This window comes from Struthio camelus, chromosome 1 (assembly GCF_040807025.1).
Source record: "Struthio camelus isolate bStrCam1 chromosome 1, bStrCam1.hap1, whole genome shotgun sequence".
Lineage (NCBI taxonomy): Eukaryota > Metazoa > Chordata > Aves > Struthioniformes > Struthionidae > Struthio > Struthio camelus.
This window is the reverse complement of record NC_090942.1, coordinates 81382195-81398923: the sequence shown is the minus strand read 5'-3', so window position 1 is coordinate 81398923 and position 16729 is coordinate 81382195. Positions and strand designations below refer to the sequence as shown.

At 41.6% G+C, this 16729-nt stretch overlaps 1 protein-coding gene across 1 annotated transcript; it reads right to left on the bottom strand.

The window, feature by feature from the left end:
- Positions 1 to 246: 246 nt before the first annotated feature.
- Positions 247 to 13177, bottom strand: CREBL2 (cAMP responsive element binding protein like 2). Its single transcript, XM_068953184.1, has 4 exons — positions 12875 to 13177; positions 3431 to 3628; positions 2151 to 2298; positions 247 to 1449 (listed from the first exon to the last, which is right to left on the bottom strand). Coding segments are annotated over exons 1-4 (363 nt in total). The 5' UTR covers positions 12890 to 13177; the 3' UTR covers positions 247 to 1447.
- Between the last annotated feature and the right edge of the window lie 3552 nt (positions 13178 to 16729).

The following is a 16729-nucleotide window of genomic DNA, read 5'->3' as shown; positions in this document are numbered from 1 at the left end:
ACATTTTTCCCAGGTCTATGCAACATTTCTAGCACTTGCTAACTAAGTATCAATGTGGAGGGGCTGTAGAGTGAACTTAAAACCCTATTTTAACAATGAATATATAGAGTCAGTATTGTTATGAAAACACCACGCTGTACACTGAAATACAGCACTTCATTATTTTCAGTGCTTTCAACAAATCCTGAATTGAGGTAATTCTAAAGAGACACAATTATGTCAATAAAAAGAATGTAACACTCCGTCTAGCAGTCATTCATTATAATATTTATTCTATGAAACAAAAAAGAAAATGTAAGATTGAAAAATGTTCCATGCATTTCATAAAATACAGAGAAAGACATTGTCACAAGCAAAACAGAGGACAAGCAAGCAAAAGCCCCACTGAAAATCCTGAGGGCTCTGCTTCTTCACATTGCATCATCTACATGTAAAAATGCATCTACAGGATAAAGTGCAGTCTAAAGGAAATGGTAGGTTATCTACCAATACCTTGAGTGAATAAATCAGCTCACAAGGCTTTTGCCATCCCCTCTTATCACAAGGCCAAACTGATTCAGCTCCTTTTCCTTACTACCAGTTCTTGGCATCATCTTTAGCTGGGAAATCAGGCTAGTACAGCAGAGTTTATATCAAGTCTCAGGCTAGGAAGAAACCAGGTCCCAAATGCAGCCGAGTACAGAAAAAAAAAGCTGGGCATGATGGGTGGGAGTAGGCAGCAGTTGTTCCACTGCTGGAAGTGGGGTGAATGGAGATGCCTTAACTATATACCAGGGGTAGGGAGAAGAAATACATTCCGTGATAGAAATATGCACAGAAGCAGGGAATAGATCTAGTACCTCTCTGTAAGAGCACCAATAACAGCACCAATAACACAAAACAAATGCTGTATTATAAAAAGATGCTGAAAGTACTGTTTTTATTTAGTTTACAAATTACATTACTACAAACCCTCTTACTGAAAGCTTTTGATATTCAGTGAGAGTCCAAAAAGTGCCTTTTCCTTGACCTACAGTATTCCACTTAGCTTTAGCAAAGCTGTTACAAGATCCTCCTCCTGTTTTTATTTTACAGAACCTCTCAGCCTCCCACAATAGTTACTGACCACACAGCCAGTCTAATTCTGAGCTCATGCCTTTAACACAAGAGCAGCCCCCACCTCTTACTGGGTATGCCAAAAAGCTGCCATAGCTGTGTTTGGGGAGGAAGGGGCAGAGAAAGGAAGAACAAGGCTCCACTTATATAAACACCTACTACCCCAAAAGCCCCACTCCATACAGGCTTAGGAACACCACAATCAGAGCTTCATGTGGGGAGGAGCAAAGAGAAGACAGCAGACTGGGATCCTTCCACCTGCACCCAGTAATCCATCCACTTCTCTGATAACAGCATTCTTCTGCTAGCTACCAAGCTATCTGTGCTGCAGGGCTGACGTTCTGCACTCGACTCCTGTGAATGATGCACCATGGGGGAAGATTGTTAGTTACAAATGTGTTTTTCACATTGTTTCTTAAAAGTATAAAGCTAAGAATTCATATTTTAGAAGCTACAGCAAAGTACAATTTAACCTGTAAAGTGTTTCAAAATCAGAAGATATGACATTTAGAATTGCCTGTGCTACCTCAACTCTGTCCCTTTGCATACATGTATCAGGAAAATGACTTTGCATTATATGATCTTTTCATCCTTCAGTCTCCCCAAAGAACGTTATTCCATTCCCTGGACAAGGATAGAACAGGCAGAAACAAGACTTCATGGGAAATCCCAAGTCTAGCATTTCTCACTTTTGAGGGCTTGCAGCTAAAATAATGTTTTCTTGATGAAGCTTTAAAAATTCAGTTATGTTTTATGTGCTCCTTTTCCATTAGGAAAACAGAAACTGCTTTAAAAATTAAGGTCTCACAGGCCTCAGTGAAGCACAAAGGTTGAGTCTTATTTTAAAACAACTGCCCAGCTTCCTAACTAGTGTCATTTCTGTGTTGTCCGTGTAAACATTACACAGAGTCTTTGTACCACCCACTAAGTCCTTTGTTTCAATCAACTATTTGTGCCCAAGAGCACATCCTCATGTTTCTTCCTACACCACAACCATCCTCCTATACCACAAAAGATGTAACAAAATAGGAATTAATCATAGACTGGATACTTACAGGGATTGCTGCTGTTTGCTTCTGTCTTCCCAGTCTTGGCAAGTTTGGTTGAGTTCTGCTGTGCTTTGCCCTGCTCCTCTCCAGTTAGCAGGGCTTTTATTTCAGATGGGATTTTCCCTTGGTCCATCGCCATGCACCACTGCTTGTACTGAAATATGCAAACACATTAGGCATTAGCAAACTGCCAGGATCACATTAGCAGACAAAATGAGAGCTGCTATCTCTACCTTCCAGTATATTCATTTAAGGTTTGGCTTTCCTGGGCTGAAGCCTCTTATAAAACTGCAGAGCACTAATGAGCTAAGCTCATGTCAATGGTTGCACACCTGGCCTCAGTAAATCCCGTTTCATTCAGTAAACTGCTTCTTAGTGGAAGCGCTAGATACAATACTGTACTTATTAAGCAATATGGAACACTTCGTGCATTTGCTTGCTCTTGGCATGCCAGAACACTGTTCCAGTTCATGGCCTATTAAAAACAAATACTCCACATAACTCTGGGCCTGATCAACTATTAAAAGGTCCTTCCTGATTGTGCAAGAAATAGTTACAGGACACTTGCCTTATTCCTAGTTCCTGCACTTTTAATTCTTCACTGGCAAGCCCTGAAACACACTGTAAGGCCAGTTGGCTGAATTTCCACCTAAGTCCTATCCCTATTCATCTGGGTTGACTAGCCCTACCTCTTCAAACAAACCTAACACAAGGTCAGAGCAATATCAATTTCAGTGGCACCTACCTATCACCAGGGAGTTGGCTTTCTATTTTGGGATAGAACACTCTTTTGTTAATGCAACTTATTTGGCCGAGACACCCATTTTAATGCATGCTCAAAACACTGCACAGCTAAGCAACCATCTACACATGTCAATAGCGTGCTCCAAAATTCAACTTCCCACACAAAGACAAAGGTCAGTGGGAAGCACTGGCAAACTATGGATGCATCTCCCCACCGATCTTTTAACATGTCTCTTTCTATCCTCTGCCTCCTTCTCTGCCTGCCAGAGGCTTTCCAAAATAAAGATTTCAAAGACAACAAATTTGCATGCAATGGCCCTCTCTTTGTTTACTTCTAGTTCAAAACTAGAAGATAACTTGTAGCCCAAGGTTCATTTTCAGTATGCAAAGTGGGCAAGCAGCTGAGTGCATCTGTTGCTAATCTTTTAGTACCTTATGGTTAAATGCTGTTCTCATTTTAGTCACAGGGATTTCAAGGACAAATATCCACAACAGCAAGCTCCAAATCAGACTGAGGGTTAGCTTAAATGATAGTTACTTACCATTTCAAGCTCTTCTCTGAGAGCACAGATGGCTCGCTCTCTGCTTGAAACCAGCTCTTCCAGGTATTGGTACCTCAGCTTCTTCCTGGCTCTGCACTCTCTTGCACTCTGACGACTCCTCTCAAGTTTTGCCTTCAAGTCTATTTTGGCTGGTTTTCGACCTCGCTTGCCTGGTTTCTTTACTTTGCCTCCAACCACCTGGAAAGGAAGGGTATGTTAAAGGTCCTGCTCTGCAAAGAGAATGCTGGAATCATGTGGCGGTGCCTACAAGATGTCTCAAACCTAAACCTTGCACATACTTTCACTGATTCTGGAGCAATAGAGGATGTAGGTGTTTTGTTTTGTTTTTTTTTTAAAAAAAAAAAAAAAGAGAGAGAGCTGACATGTGAAGGTTTCAGTGACAGCACCAGAAGAGAGGGTTAAAACTTCAATATGAAGCCAGTGCTCAAGCAGTCCTATTGTAAATGCTGCTAATCTGATTTGGAAGAGCAGTATCTAGGAGAGGAAGAGATGATCAGTCAACTCTGTAGCAAAAGTGCTTTAATATTAGCAATGAATATCAGTGACAACCCTTGCCCTAATACTCATCAGCTGTAGAAATACTAGATTATGAAGTTTAACACTTCAATTTGAAAGAAAAGTTACTGCCTTATACTAGTCCAAAAACTTAATTATGCTGCAATAAAATGACCATAGTTTCAGGAAGCCTACTCTTAAGATGAAATTTCTCAGAATTATTCCCTGGCCACCTGAACTCCTTCAGTCTTGATTTACTTCAAAGGAATTTTCTGAGGATTTTTACTAAAAGGGAATTTAGTTACACTAAGTTCTGTCTTTCAGTTCCATTTCTTTCCTACCTGACTCCTGCTGCCTCCATTAGAGCTGTACCTAACCAGCCTGGGCATTTTTGCCTTAAAAAAATAACAACAGCAACTTACACAACCTGCAAGATTGTCTCCTCATTCCAGCTATCCCAGTGCCATATTTAGATCTCCCTTGCAGAAATGCAATCCCATCATTTCTTGTCCTATACATAGCAGGCACTGGCAAGCATTTTCCTCATTTTTTGGTGGCTTTTTTAAAAAAAAAAAAAACACACACACAGATCTGAACACTTCCCTTCCTCCAAATACAGGAGGAGGGAACAGTTTCCTCAATGTTTACTCTGTGCTTCCCCTCCCAAATATTTTACTCTTAATATGAGAACATGGCACACAAAAGTCTTAAATATAGTATGAAAGTTAATATAGTGGCCATGAGGTAGGATTGCCTTGTAAAGCATTATGTCAGTCACACACCCCGCTTTCCCTCTGAAGTGAGAATTTCACTTTATTTGCATTTTGACCACAGTGTTTGAATGGAGAGGGTGTGGAGAAACACACCTAACACACACCTATATATAAGAATTTCACTGCCGGCTTAGTGTTTCACCATACTGTGTATACATGGTAATTTTTCTTATAAGCAGTGTTCAAAATACCACAGCTCATAATAAAAATTACACTTTTTACCATGGGATGCTACAAAATAAGTCTGCTTTGATAGTCACAGAATTCACTTGTTCTATAAACTCAACAGGCTGCGATAAAAACAACAAAATAGTGAACTGATGTGCTAGAATGAAAAAAAAAATAAAAGAATTATACAATTACGGCTATTCTTTCTCTGGAAAGTGAGTCAACAATCACTTGGCAACATAATCCTACCCTCGCACATACTGCCTCTCCTAATTTATTCAGGAGTAGCTGCCTACCATAAGCAAAGCGAGGAACAGAAAGTACTTTATGGACACCAAGTGCTAATGAAACAAACATAATACAGTCAGAAGAGTAAGCAAAAATTCAAACTTTTTTGCATTTCAACTGCAGACCACAGTTTGAATAATCTATATTTTCCACTCATCCTGCAACAAAGGTGCATTCCTTAAGATTTTCTAGTTTAGTTACTATTTTCCAAGCTTGCCTGTAACTAATGCATACGGTAATTCATTAAACTTAGTTCTGTAAAAAAGGATAACCTGGTTCAAGGCACAAAGTAACATTTTTTATAAAAGCAAGACAGATGTAACCAACTTTCTGCAACTTGTTGCTTCTCAGGGGAAACATCCTGCTCCCATCTCTGCTCCCTCTCCTTTTCAGGACCTTCGCTTTCATGTCCTCCTCACTCATCTGACTACACAGTAAGCCTATCTGATTCACCAAAATAGTACAAATCTAACCAGCCAAGGTCAAGGGGAGAAGGAGGTTGTCCCCCTTCAGGGGCAACAAGCATGGCTCCGTCCTCTCACGGAAGCACGCTCATTGCTCTGTGGTGAAATTTATACTCCTAGTTCAGTAGGAGATAGAAATACACAGAGTCTTCACAGGAAGGGTTGGAGGCACTCACAATTTACTAACTGTTATTACTCACACTCAGAAGAAGTCATCATGGACCCACCATTATCAATTAACCTCTTTCCATTTAGTTCTCTCTTGAGAACTTGTGTACAGATAGGTATACTAATTGCTCTTGCTCTCTCTCTTAAGATCTTTTATCACTGTACCAGCCTTGCATGCATGCTCTGTCTTATGGGAGGGAAAAAGGCTTACATCCCTGAGGTCATTTCTTGTCAATTATAGAAATCACGGTACACTTCCTTCCCTCTTAACTCTGACTTCAAGCAGCAAGACCCTAATAATCTGCCTTCACAGCATCCTCAAAGACTCATATCGTCTCCGCGGCTCCTGAACTGCAATTCACCAAAAAATTATGCATCACCCTGCACAGCTAGCTTAAGCGATTTAACCAAATCCTGCATTCTTGGTAACTTTTTCTTATTAATATTTAGAAGCTCCTAATGCAAGCTTAAGCAAGCCAGTTGGGGGAAAAAAAAGGCCTGCCAAATCCTTTTCCACCATTCCATGTTACCATACCTCCCTGGCTTCCAGTCATGTTTGCCTAGCCAGTTGCTATGCTGGTGTGACAGAAAAAAAGACAAAGCAGAAGTGCTCGTTGATGCTGAGCATGGCAGCAGACCAACAAAAAACAAGCAAACACTTTGTGTTCTCTTTGTATTCCCCTGGAGTTCATAAAGGGATGGGATCCATTAGCATTCAGCAGTGGGGATTTGTTTTTTCAGGGAGTCACATGCAATCAAGACCCACAAGAATGCTAATGATAAAGTTTGTCATAAAAATATTAATAATGACATGCATTTGTCAGAAGTCCAACCAAGCTCATGTTTCAGCACACCAGTGCTTCAGAAGACAGAAAAACATAGCTTCTCTCCCTTTTTAATACACTACTGAGCTCTTATCATAATTTGTGCCTGGTGTCAGTGTTCAGGTACAAAATTATTTGACCTGCAATTGGAAATAGCTTCAATTACTTGACCCAATATGGAAACAGTCTTTCAGTTTTTGAATTTCTCTTTTGCCCAAAAACGAGCAAAAGGGCATTGGGAAGAGATTCCACAGATCTCTGGAGAAGTGCTGCCAGAGTGAGCCCTGAGGAGAGCCTCCTTTGGAAGGACAGATACACGCAGTGTGGTTACTAGCAGTCACATCCCCCGCGAATTGAGCCACACTCACAGAATATTGTGATAAAGCTGGCCTTGCTGTTACACCTGCAGGCACGGAACAAATTGCCAGATTAAAACAATGCTGTCTGTAGCCATCAGTTCAATATCTTTCAGCACCTCTCCGTTCATTCCAAGATAAACGATTAGCTCTTAAGTGCTATATCAGCCAACACTTGAGACCCAACCCAGGGAATCATCTTAAACGGTGGTCCAGACTCTTATTTGCATTAGTTGCTGAAGGAATAGGTCTGCAGAATCTAACTTAGTATGAAACTGGTGATCATCTACATAATTAATAGAAAGTTATAAAAATAGTCAGTGAGAAATAAAAACTAGCCTAAGCACTGAATTTGTTATGGTAAAAGGGTGAGGAAGAAAACATGCTATTCACACTTGCAAACATTCTCTCAAAATCAGTAATTAAACAAAATCAGTCACAAGTCTCCTACTAAAGATGAGGTTATCCATCTTATGCTAAGTCACAGTATATCAGTCACAATAGGAGTGTATGACCTAGCTAGAAACTATGCTCGCTATTCCTCCATCACATCACATTTTAACAGACTAATCTGTATAAAGCTCATAACTTTCTCTGGCAGACTCAGTATCCCAAGTCACATGAGAAAGCACTCCAAAAGCACAGCTGATAAAAATCTTACATTTTTGGATCATTAATTAGTGAGCAAACACTTTAAGTCTTAAGGAGATATGGGAACAAAAATTACAGCTAAGAGTCTAATCACGCACACTGATTAATGTGCTAAGAAGGTAATCTTTAGAAGAGATGTCTGCAGAAGACTTTTTAAAAAGCATAAGCTAGGAACAAATATTAAGATTTCATAAAGTGATAAGCAGATGTTCACGTGTCAAGACGGGCAGGTGTTAAGGCTGAAGTCAAGAATCACTATTCTGACTCTCTAGCAATCACTTGAATGCCTCCTTACTGCTCAACAGGTCAGAATCCTCCCTTCCACCCAGAAAGGAATTACCACCTTACACACAGAAACACATCCACCTATCTGCCATGCATATTCTGCCAATTTATATCAACAGAACCCAGACATTTCTTTAAACTTCTCTCTGTTAGAGCTGTAAACAGGCGGAGACAGTCAGCCAACACCGTACTAGGCATAGCCTCCTAGCCCACCGCAGACATGGAATAAAACTGTTCTAGCTGATCTGCCAGGTTTAAGACAACCCATTTGACTCACCTATTGCAAACACGAGAAAGCAGATATGTCAACTGACTCATTAAAATATTTGATGATTTGAGATTCCCTGCCTCAAATTATAATCAAAGTTATTTAGGTTTTACATTGCAAAACAAGTAACTTATGAGAATACTTTCGTCCAGGTACCCGTGTGAACATAAAGAATTCTACAGTGCTTTACAAACCCGCAATCTCTGCAAAAGCCCTAAAGGGTAAAAACATAGTAACCAATCTCCTTAACAACTTAGATCATTACGAAAACAGATCCTGGGCTCCACTCTCCACTCTGACTCCCTGATGAATGCACTAGTCCTCAGTCCCTGCTGTTGTGTTCAAAGCATTCCTCAGAGTCAATTCCAGGATTGCCAGGGAGATCATCTCCCTCTTCACGATCCTGGTCACCCACAACAGTGAGGGTCAAAGGCAGAGAAGTGTTAGGGGACATCTCGTGAATGGAGACCTGTCAAGCCCTACACATTAAGCACAACATTCACATCTGACTTGCTCTCACACTCCCTCCGAGGGACGTCTGTACCTCTGCCCTGTAAGATTTACAGCAAAACTCCCCCTACCTCAGGATCACACATGAGCAGATATTTGATGTTACAAAGTTGGGTAGGGGCCAAAGCAGTGCAACTCCCCATCTGAAGACTTTCGCCAAGGACCTTCCCCTGCCCTGTGACCAAGCGCTCTCCCAAAAGGGAAGGCTGCCTGGACATCCAGGAGCAAGACATCCACAGACACTATCTACATTCCATAAATAAAATTGGGATAGAGATGACCACAGGTCTCCAACAAGACAGCTTAAAAAAAAAAATAAGAACAGCTTTACCTGAGGGTTTGGTTTTCATTGCAAACTAAGGTAATACCTAAAAACACTTTTATCTATTTAAAGGTTTCTCTTTTACCTCACACATGGGAAGTTTGTTGAAGTTTAAGAATAGTCAAATCTCAAGATCAACATTGGAGGCCCTGGGTCCAGTCTGCTGGTGAATGAATGCAAAGAATTTGAGCTGAAAATCCAGCCTTTCGACAGCTATAGCCTCTATTGGAGGTATAAAGGAATGTGTTCCTTCACCTCAGAGTATGCAGCAATTTATTTTAAAGAAAATAATATTTATAAAAAAAAGCTAGCAACCAAGTACTAGTTCATTCAAAGTTGAGAAACTAACCTGGGAGTTAAGTGCAAGAGAATAAGAATGAGATCTATCATTTCAAAATTCTGAAGAATGAACTGTGTTTTCTTGTTAGCATGACTGAGTAACAAAATGTTTCCCTGGCTTGCTTTTTTCCATTCTTTGTATATCCAACACAAGTAAGTGGCGTCCTTAAATTAGAAAGACGTAAGTCTAAAAAGACTTTTAAAAGCTGTTCTGTGCATTTGACTACATTTTCCTTTCCATTCCAAAAAACTAATTGATTACTACATGCTCCTGCAGAAACTAAGAATGATGCAGTATACAGCTTGTCAAAAAAAAATCCACTTTAATTTTAAAAATACCATTAAATAAATATGCATTTTCATCCCTAAAACACACTTTTTCTTAAAACTGAATCTGCACTTTCATGTTTTGCTTAAGTTCAACATGCGTCTGAAGAAAAATACACTTTCTCCTCAATCGTTTGAAAACTAGCACTATCTTTTCCACATAGAAAAAAAAGTATTCATAATAAAAGAGAGTAACCCAAAACTTTTATTATTTCATTAGAATAGCAAAAAAGTGACTTAATGGTTAACTTTTTATTTTTCATTGCTATCCATAAACTGAGAAGAGAATTATTCACATAAGTATTTAAATACTTAGGAGGCACACAAGTGTTACTCTAACGAAAAATGACAAAAAGTAGCTACATTTTTAAACTCTTTCCAGTACACAGCCTATAGCTGAAACCAGGGCAAGGGTAAAGGAGATTAGTATCCGAATGAGCCATAGTTTCACAGCAGCTCCAAAAGAAAAAGGAGAGAGAGTTGATTTTTTTTTTTTTTTAATATTATAAGAACACCCTTTAAAACTATCAAATGAAAGTTTTCCAGATCTGATGTGTAGGAATTTTGCTTCTCCCTTTGACTCTTACTACTTTCTTCCCACTTTGAGGACTGTGCTTAAGACGTACCATTCTTCTAGTACCAGTGTTCTCTTAAATCATGTAAAACCAAACTATAATCTAAGAATTAAGAAAAATAGTACAGCCCGCAAGCTCAATTCTAAATTTTGCATATCATGTAGATGAAGGAAAATTCTGAACGCGGGTGGATGTAGCTACAGAATGGTTACTTCACTACTAATGCGATTGAATTATCTCAGCTTTTACAGGGAAATTCCTTTCATAGTCACGCTCATTCAAACAGTAAGGAGGGAAACATGACTCAGTGGACCCTTCAGATACAAGGATATGCTGGCTTGAGCTGTAACACCATGCTGGCTATAAAACGAAGTATAAGTAGTGCTTGCCTCATTCTGACACAGCAATTTCAAGCTACATAAAATGGAAAGATCTCTCCCAACAGAAACGGGATCTCTCGAACGGAGGTACCAAACTTGTAGGCCAACCTGCAGCCTCATGGATTTGTTCTGTAAGGAAATGGAGCCCTTCGAGGTATCTATAGCAAAACCTTTCAAAGCAGTAGGCACTTCCTGGCTAATATCAGCTCTTTTCAGTAGAAGATACAAGGATCTCACATTTCCCAAGACTATACCCTTAATGAAAAACTTGCTGAGCAAACAAAGATTTTTCGAAGTTTTTCTTAGGAAAAGTCACATCCAGTAGCCCTAGACAGCACCCTTTTCAAAGCTGCTTAGCATTGCCCTTGCAAGTATCTCAATGGAAAGTTAAATGGTAAATATTTCACTCTCTGAATGCTTTTCTTCACTTTACTTCAATTTTTTCTAAGGGGGAAAAAAAAAAAAGATCATCCTACTCACTGGGTGCTAACATTTAGTTTTGTTAGTAAATGCATCCAATAACCTTTCCAACAAAAGCAAATAATCATATGTGTTGTCAGCAAATTGGACCAGGTGATCTCCAGAGGTCCCTTCCAATCCCAACTATTTGGTGATTCTGTGTTTATTATTTGCTGAGTCTCCTAAAAATACAGTAACAGTTCTAAAATCATTTTTCATGAAAAATCTAGAAGTCTGTAAATAAGTCAATTCTGTCACAGGAGAAATGAAGTGTTTGTAATATTAAAAATATAGTAATAAAATTTAAGTAATGCCAGTTAGCTATATATGCCTCCAAAATTAAACCTTCTGGATTTTCTAAACTACTGCCCTGATCCTACAAACTGTTTCATTCAAGCAGTCCTACAATTGCTACAAACGTCTACATTTTGTAGACTCCAGTGATGCAGACTCCCCCCACTCTCCTCTGCAGCTTTCAGACAAGGCCTTAATAAAACAAAATAGCACGTATGTTAGTTTTTGAAATCACCATGAACCATTCATATAGAGATGATCTATTTTGTGGATAAATACTATGCTTATCCATAGGCAAACTGCTGATCACTTATAAGCTGCTTAGATTTATTCCTTTAGAAAGGACATCAAGCTTTTTTTTTTCCCCCCCTTTGAGTTAAAACAGATCATCACAGGCAGTGTGATTTTGTTTTAATAAAAACTAGGTAGCTTGGGAAAAGATGACATATCACATGCACCAATCACCTGACTAGTTTAAATACTCAGGCCAAGGTCAAAATTTACGGCGAGTCAGAAGACAGCTGCTTCACAGCCCAAGTGAAATGTGGCCTTCACCTAACTAGTTCTTAGGGACCTGAGCTATCTTTGGCACAAGTGACATTACCAAAACCAACAGTCCAGCGAGCTGAAATACCCACGCTCAGCTGGGAGTTTCAGTTGAGAAACTGTGCGCTGACTGGATATGCAAACTCAACTGTTTCTCAGTCCTCACACTGGCCCTGCAGGTCCTGCTTTAGGCACACTGGTCCAAGCAGGTAAGGAAGCTTTCCTCACAAACTTCTCTCAAACTTCTCACAAACTTCCCTCTACTACCTTCTCACATTTCCCTCTACTTAAACTTAAGGCTGCTACCTCCAGGGATGCTACTGTACTATTCTTATTAAAACATACAGGAAGAACAGAAGCAACAGCTCTCATTACAAGGCTTGCAACCCAAGCTCCTATGCTGGTACCTTGCCACCTTTCCGTTCTCGCTATTTAAGAAATTCAGGGCACTACAGGAACACACAGTTTACCATTCCAGATCAGACCACTGGTCTATCTAACCACTAGCCCATGACTGGAGGAAAGTAGAAGAAAGGAAAGTGGAAAAATCATCTGATTGTGCCACATTGTATATGGTAAGTGAAGAGAGTGAAGATTTCCTTATTCCTCCCTCCAGTGATCCTAGGTCTTCCGAAGGACACTCCAAAAAAAAAAAAAAACTACTTCAAAAGATTTTATCACGCACACCAACCTCACTTGCAGTTCCTGGTTCATTAAACGTTACCACTTTTTCTTTTGCACACTCGCACAACACTCGGGCCTCGAACCACTCGCTTTTACAAACGCGACCGCTACCCAGCTCCTCCCCAGCAGGGCCCCCACAGCCTGCAGCAGCGCACACTGGAGAACCGTGACGGCCGGGCGCTTCACCGCACTACCCGCCGCCCCCAGGCGCCTCTCCCGACCCCGCGGCACGGCGGCCGCCCCTTACCTTGCTGTCATCCATGTGTGCACCCAGCTCGCTCCCAAGTCGACCTGCCCCCGCAGCCACGACAGCGAGAAGACACCCCAGCCCTGTCACGGCAGCGCGCCGGCGATCACCCCCCGCAACCACCGCTACAGCCCCCCACGACCGCCGCCATGGCCTCCGCAGTGTTTGTTTACAGCCGCCCGCCCCCCTCCCCAGAGCGGCGAAGGGCGGGGCGGCCCAGCTGCCCCGAAGCAGTGCGCGCTGGGAAGAGCAGTCCCGTCCCTCCCCGCCGCCCACAGCAATTGCCGAGAGCTGAGCCGGGAGAACTACAACTCCCATCAGGCCGCGCGCCGGGAGGGCCCTGGGCGTGCCGCAGCGCACTCTGGTCGGCGTAGTTCTGCGTCGGCCGGGGCGCCGCCTCGATCCCGCGCTGCCCCCCACGGAGGGAGAACTCCGTTTCCCAGAGGGCCCTGCGGGGGGCTCCCGGGAGCCGCCCCGCCCCGCCCCGCCCCCCAGGCTGAAGGCGCCCTCCGGACGTTGAGGCCAGGCTAAACTCCCCGGCCAGAGCTCAAGGCCTTGTGGCTAACGTGGGGCTACCATGGCTGCTCAGTTAAATAATTCTTCTGGCGTGGACAAAAGACCGTATTTTCCCTGGTCTTTTTTTTTTTTTTTAGTAAACTATTGAGTCATCTTAGATTAATAATTAAAACTGTGGCATATGTCTAGTACAGGAAATACCACCTCAAGTTGCTAACGTTTGACAAGGTTACAAGCAACCAAGGGAAAGGAATTGCGGCAAGAGCTGTTACAGCTGTCTTAACTACGTGCAGCTCCACCAATAGTAACACGTACACAAAATGTTGCAAAACAGCGGCACTTTTGAAACTAAGCAGGAGGCTGGAAATACCAGATTTTTCCCTCCCCCCCCCGCGCTCCTCCAGGTGGACGGAGCAAGATGGCTGGTCCTTGCTTCCCGTTTCATTTCCTTCTGTTTATCAGGTTTTCCGCCACGGTGCTTTCGAACCGCACCGGGTCGGCTACGCAAACGCCTGAGAAAGAGGCCTCTCGACGCTCCCCCAAAACAGTGTGTGGGGTGTCCTTGCCCCCTCCAAGCCTCAGCTAGCACTGCAGCCCTACCCCATAGCAGCCTCTAGTGCTTTTAACCGGAACTAGTAAGAGCCCGGCGAGCAGCCATGGGACACTAAAAAACAACTCGGATTTTCCACCCCGGCTAGAAGGCCCCTTGGTGGAGCCCTGTTTCTCATAGCTGCTCCTACCAGACCACGAATCTCGCTGGACGTGCAGATTGGGGTCTCCTTTCCGGTTTGACTGAAGACTTTGTGTTGTCCTACATCTACAACCACACCAGAATTTTAAGTGATTTCTTACATTTAAGCCACAGCAAAGACAACACGAGCTGATGTAATAAAAACGTGCAGACCGGGTTACGGATTCTTCTAGTAGATGTTGTGGCAATTGCATGCAGGTTTGTTAGCTCTCAGGTGTTTAATAGCGTTTTTGACATTTTTGATCTTTTTGACTTTCTACGCAAGGGACCAGAGTATTTAAAATCATACATGCATTTATCTGGTCATTTTTCAATGTGAAGGAAGAGATTTATAGCTGGTATTTGCAGCTGAGCTACACTTTCAGGTTTTATTTTTATCGCAATGGCTGGGATTCCTCCTTTGCTGTCTTGGTCGATTACTTGGACAATGGAAGAATTAGATTTGTCAGAGTTGATAAATCTGCTTTGCATGAGCTACTACAGTTTTTCATTTTTTCCTCTCTTATTTCAGTTTGCAATGGTTTCCAACTCTCAAAATTTGCTTTGACTGTTGAGTTCCAACTGTCACAAACTATTGGCAAGGAAGAAGTAACTGGCATCTAGAATTGCAGGAGCAGGAGATGCTGTTGGTCTTGATTGTAAAAAAAAAAAAAAAAAAACAAAGGTAGAAATTAATTTTCTATATTTTCCTCCACTCCTCCCATTCCTTATTTCACAAAGTTTTTAATGCTTTTTTTTTTTTTTTTTTTTTTTTTTTTGCTAAAAGTCACCTGAACGCAGACTTCCCAAAGAGCTAAATGCCTCTATTACACTCCTGGTACTTTACCCTTTTGCCTCTCTCTCTAACCATGAGCTAGACTACTACAGATACTGGCAAGATACAAAAGTATAACTTCTAAGCATGCAAGCTGTACCCAGACTGTTGAGCAGTCTACCACAAAAAAAGGGCAGGGGAAGATGAAGCCTTTATTGTTGGCTGAGCATGAGCCACAATGTATTCCCTGCACTGAGTCCCTTCCAGGCTGCTCCATGCCACTGGGATAGTAACAAGCATGGACTGAGTTACAGTGAAACAAAACCAGCCAACAGTTACTTGGAAAGTAAAGCATGGTAGCATGGAAACATGCTGGCATGAATAACTGGATGATGGGAGGCAAAGGGAAGGATTTGGAACCGTTTTTTTTTTCTTTTTCAAGCTTAGCTAATCTGATTTTAGTTGTCTGCTATTGTTTGCCTTGTTTTGCCCTTTAAGTCTTGAAGGCAGAGCTGAGTGTTCCCGGGCACTTGGAAACTGCACAGTATGCTGGGTCTGAGATCCTGAGGCACATTGCATCTGTAAAAGTAGTCCTGGTAATCCTTGGAGAATACTGTTTCCTCTCATTTCATATCAGTTCATACCAGAAAAGGTTAATGATGGATGCTTTTGATGCAAAGCCAAGCCATACCCTCGCTCTAGCTCCCTTGAAATTAGGCCACTGCCTGCTCAAAAGGTGCATGTTCATTAGCGAACAATTTTATAAACATGGTCTGTGTTTCAAGCTTGTAGTGAAACCTGAAGCTAGGCATGTTTCATGTTGCTGCATGTTCTTTTTTATTCATGAGTTTTTCATGCAACTCTATTCACAAGAGTTTCCCATGACTTAATCTCTCTTATACGCAATTGTTAGGACTAAGGCTTTGTCACAGGATTTTCCCCCTGAATCATACACCTTCCTTTTGGAGGGATATGTTTTCTGGATATCAGAGACAAAGCACTTTCACAACTTTTTTTTTTTTTTTAAATAAGCTTATACACTTCTGAGTTGTCAAAACCAAGGCAGTTTGCATATCACTTCCTATTAGTCCATCCAAAACTGATGTATCAATCCTTGTCTGAAATTAAAAAAAAAAAAAAAGCATGGATGATCAGTGTGGTAAGAGGAAGGCACCAACTAATCAGTTGGAAGGACTAGTTTGCTGTGAGCTTGCCTCTGTTGTCTCCTGTGGTCTCCTTCCCCATCTTTGACTTCAAATTCTTGAAGAAGGGGCTGAGGTGCTTTATGCCACCTTTGACACTATCCTGGGGCCAGAAAGCTGGCTTTACAAGCCAGTTGGGGGTTTCCCTGGTGCAGGGAAATATTGAGTGGCAAAGAGCCAACATAGCTCACTTAGGCAACCCTCTGTTGCAACATGAGTGGAGGAAGGAGATTAGACAGAGCCCTGATACTGATTCAGAAAGGCCAGAATGCTTTTAACCAGCAAATTAAAGTTACAGCTGCATCTTTTCTGCTTTATATCACTTAAGAAACACAGTCCTTAGCTTTTGACCAAGCTAAGCACAAGTTCCCTGTCTAAACACTTCAGAGCTTCCATATTTTAGCACTAAACAACTGGGAGTGTGCATTTCAGTCTGCTTTTCCAGGACAGTTATGCTGTCATTGTGGATGAATATCCACTCAAGTTGAATGGGGGTCTGTCAGAAAGGCAGAACATTTGTCAGTGGAATTGGATATTGTGATATATAGCACATATATAGCACATGAGCTTATGATGTTTTAAACTGATTTTAACAGAGAAAAGATAGTATACAGCAAATAGTGACTGCCTGG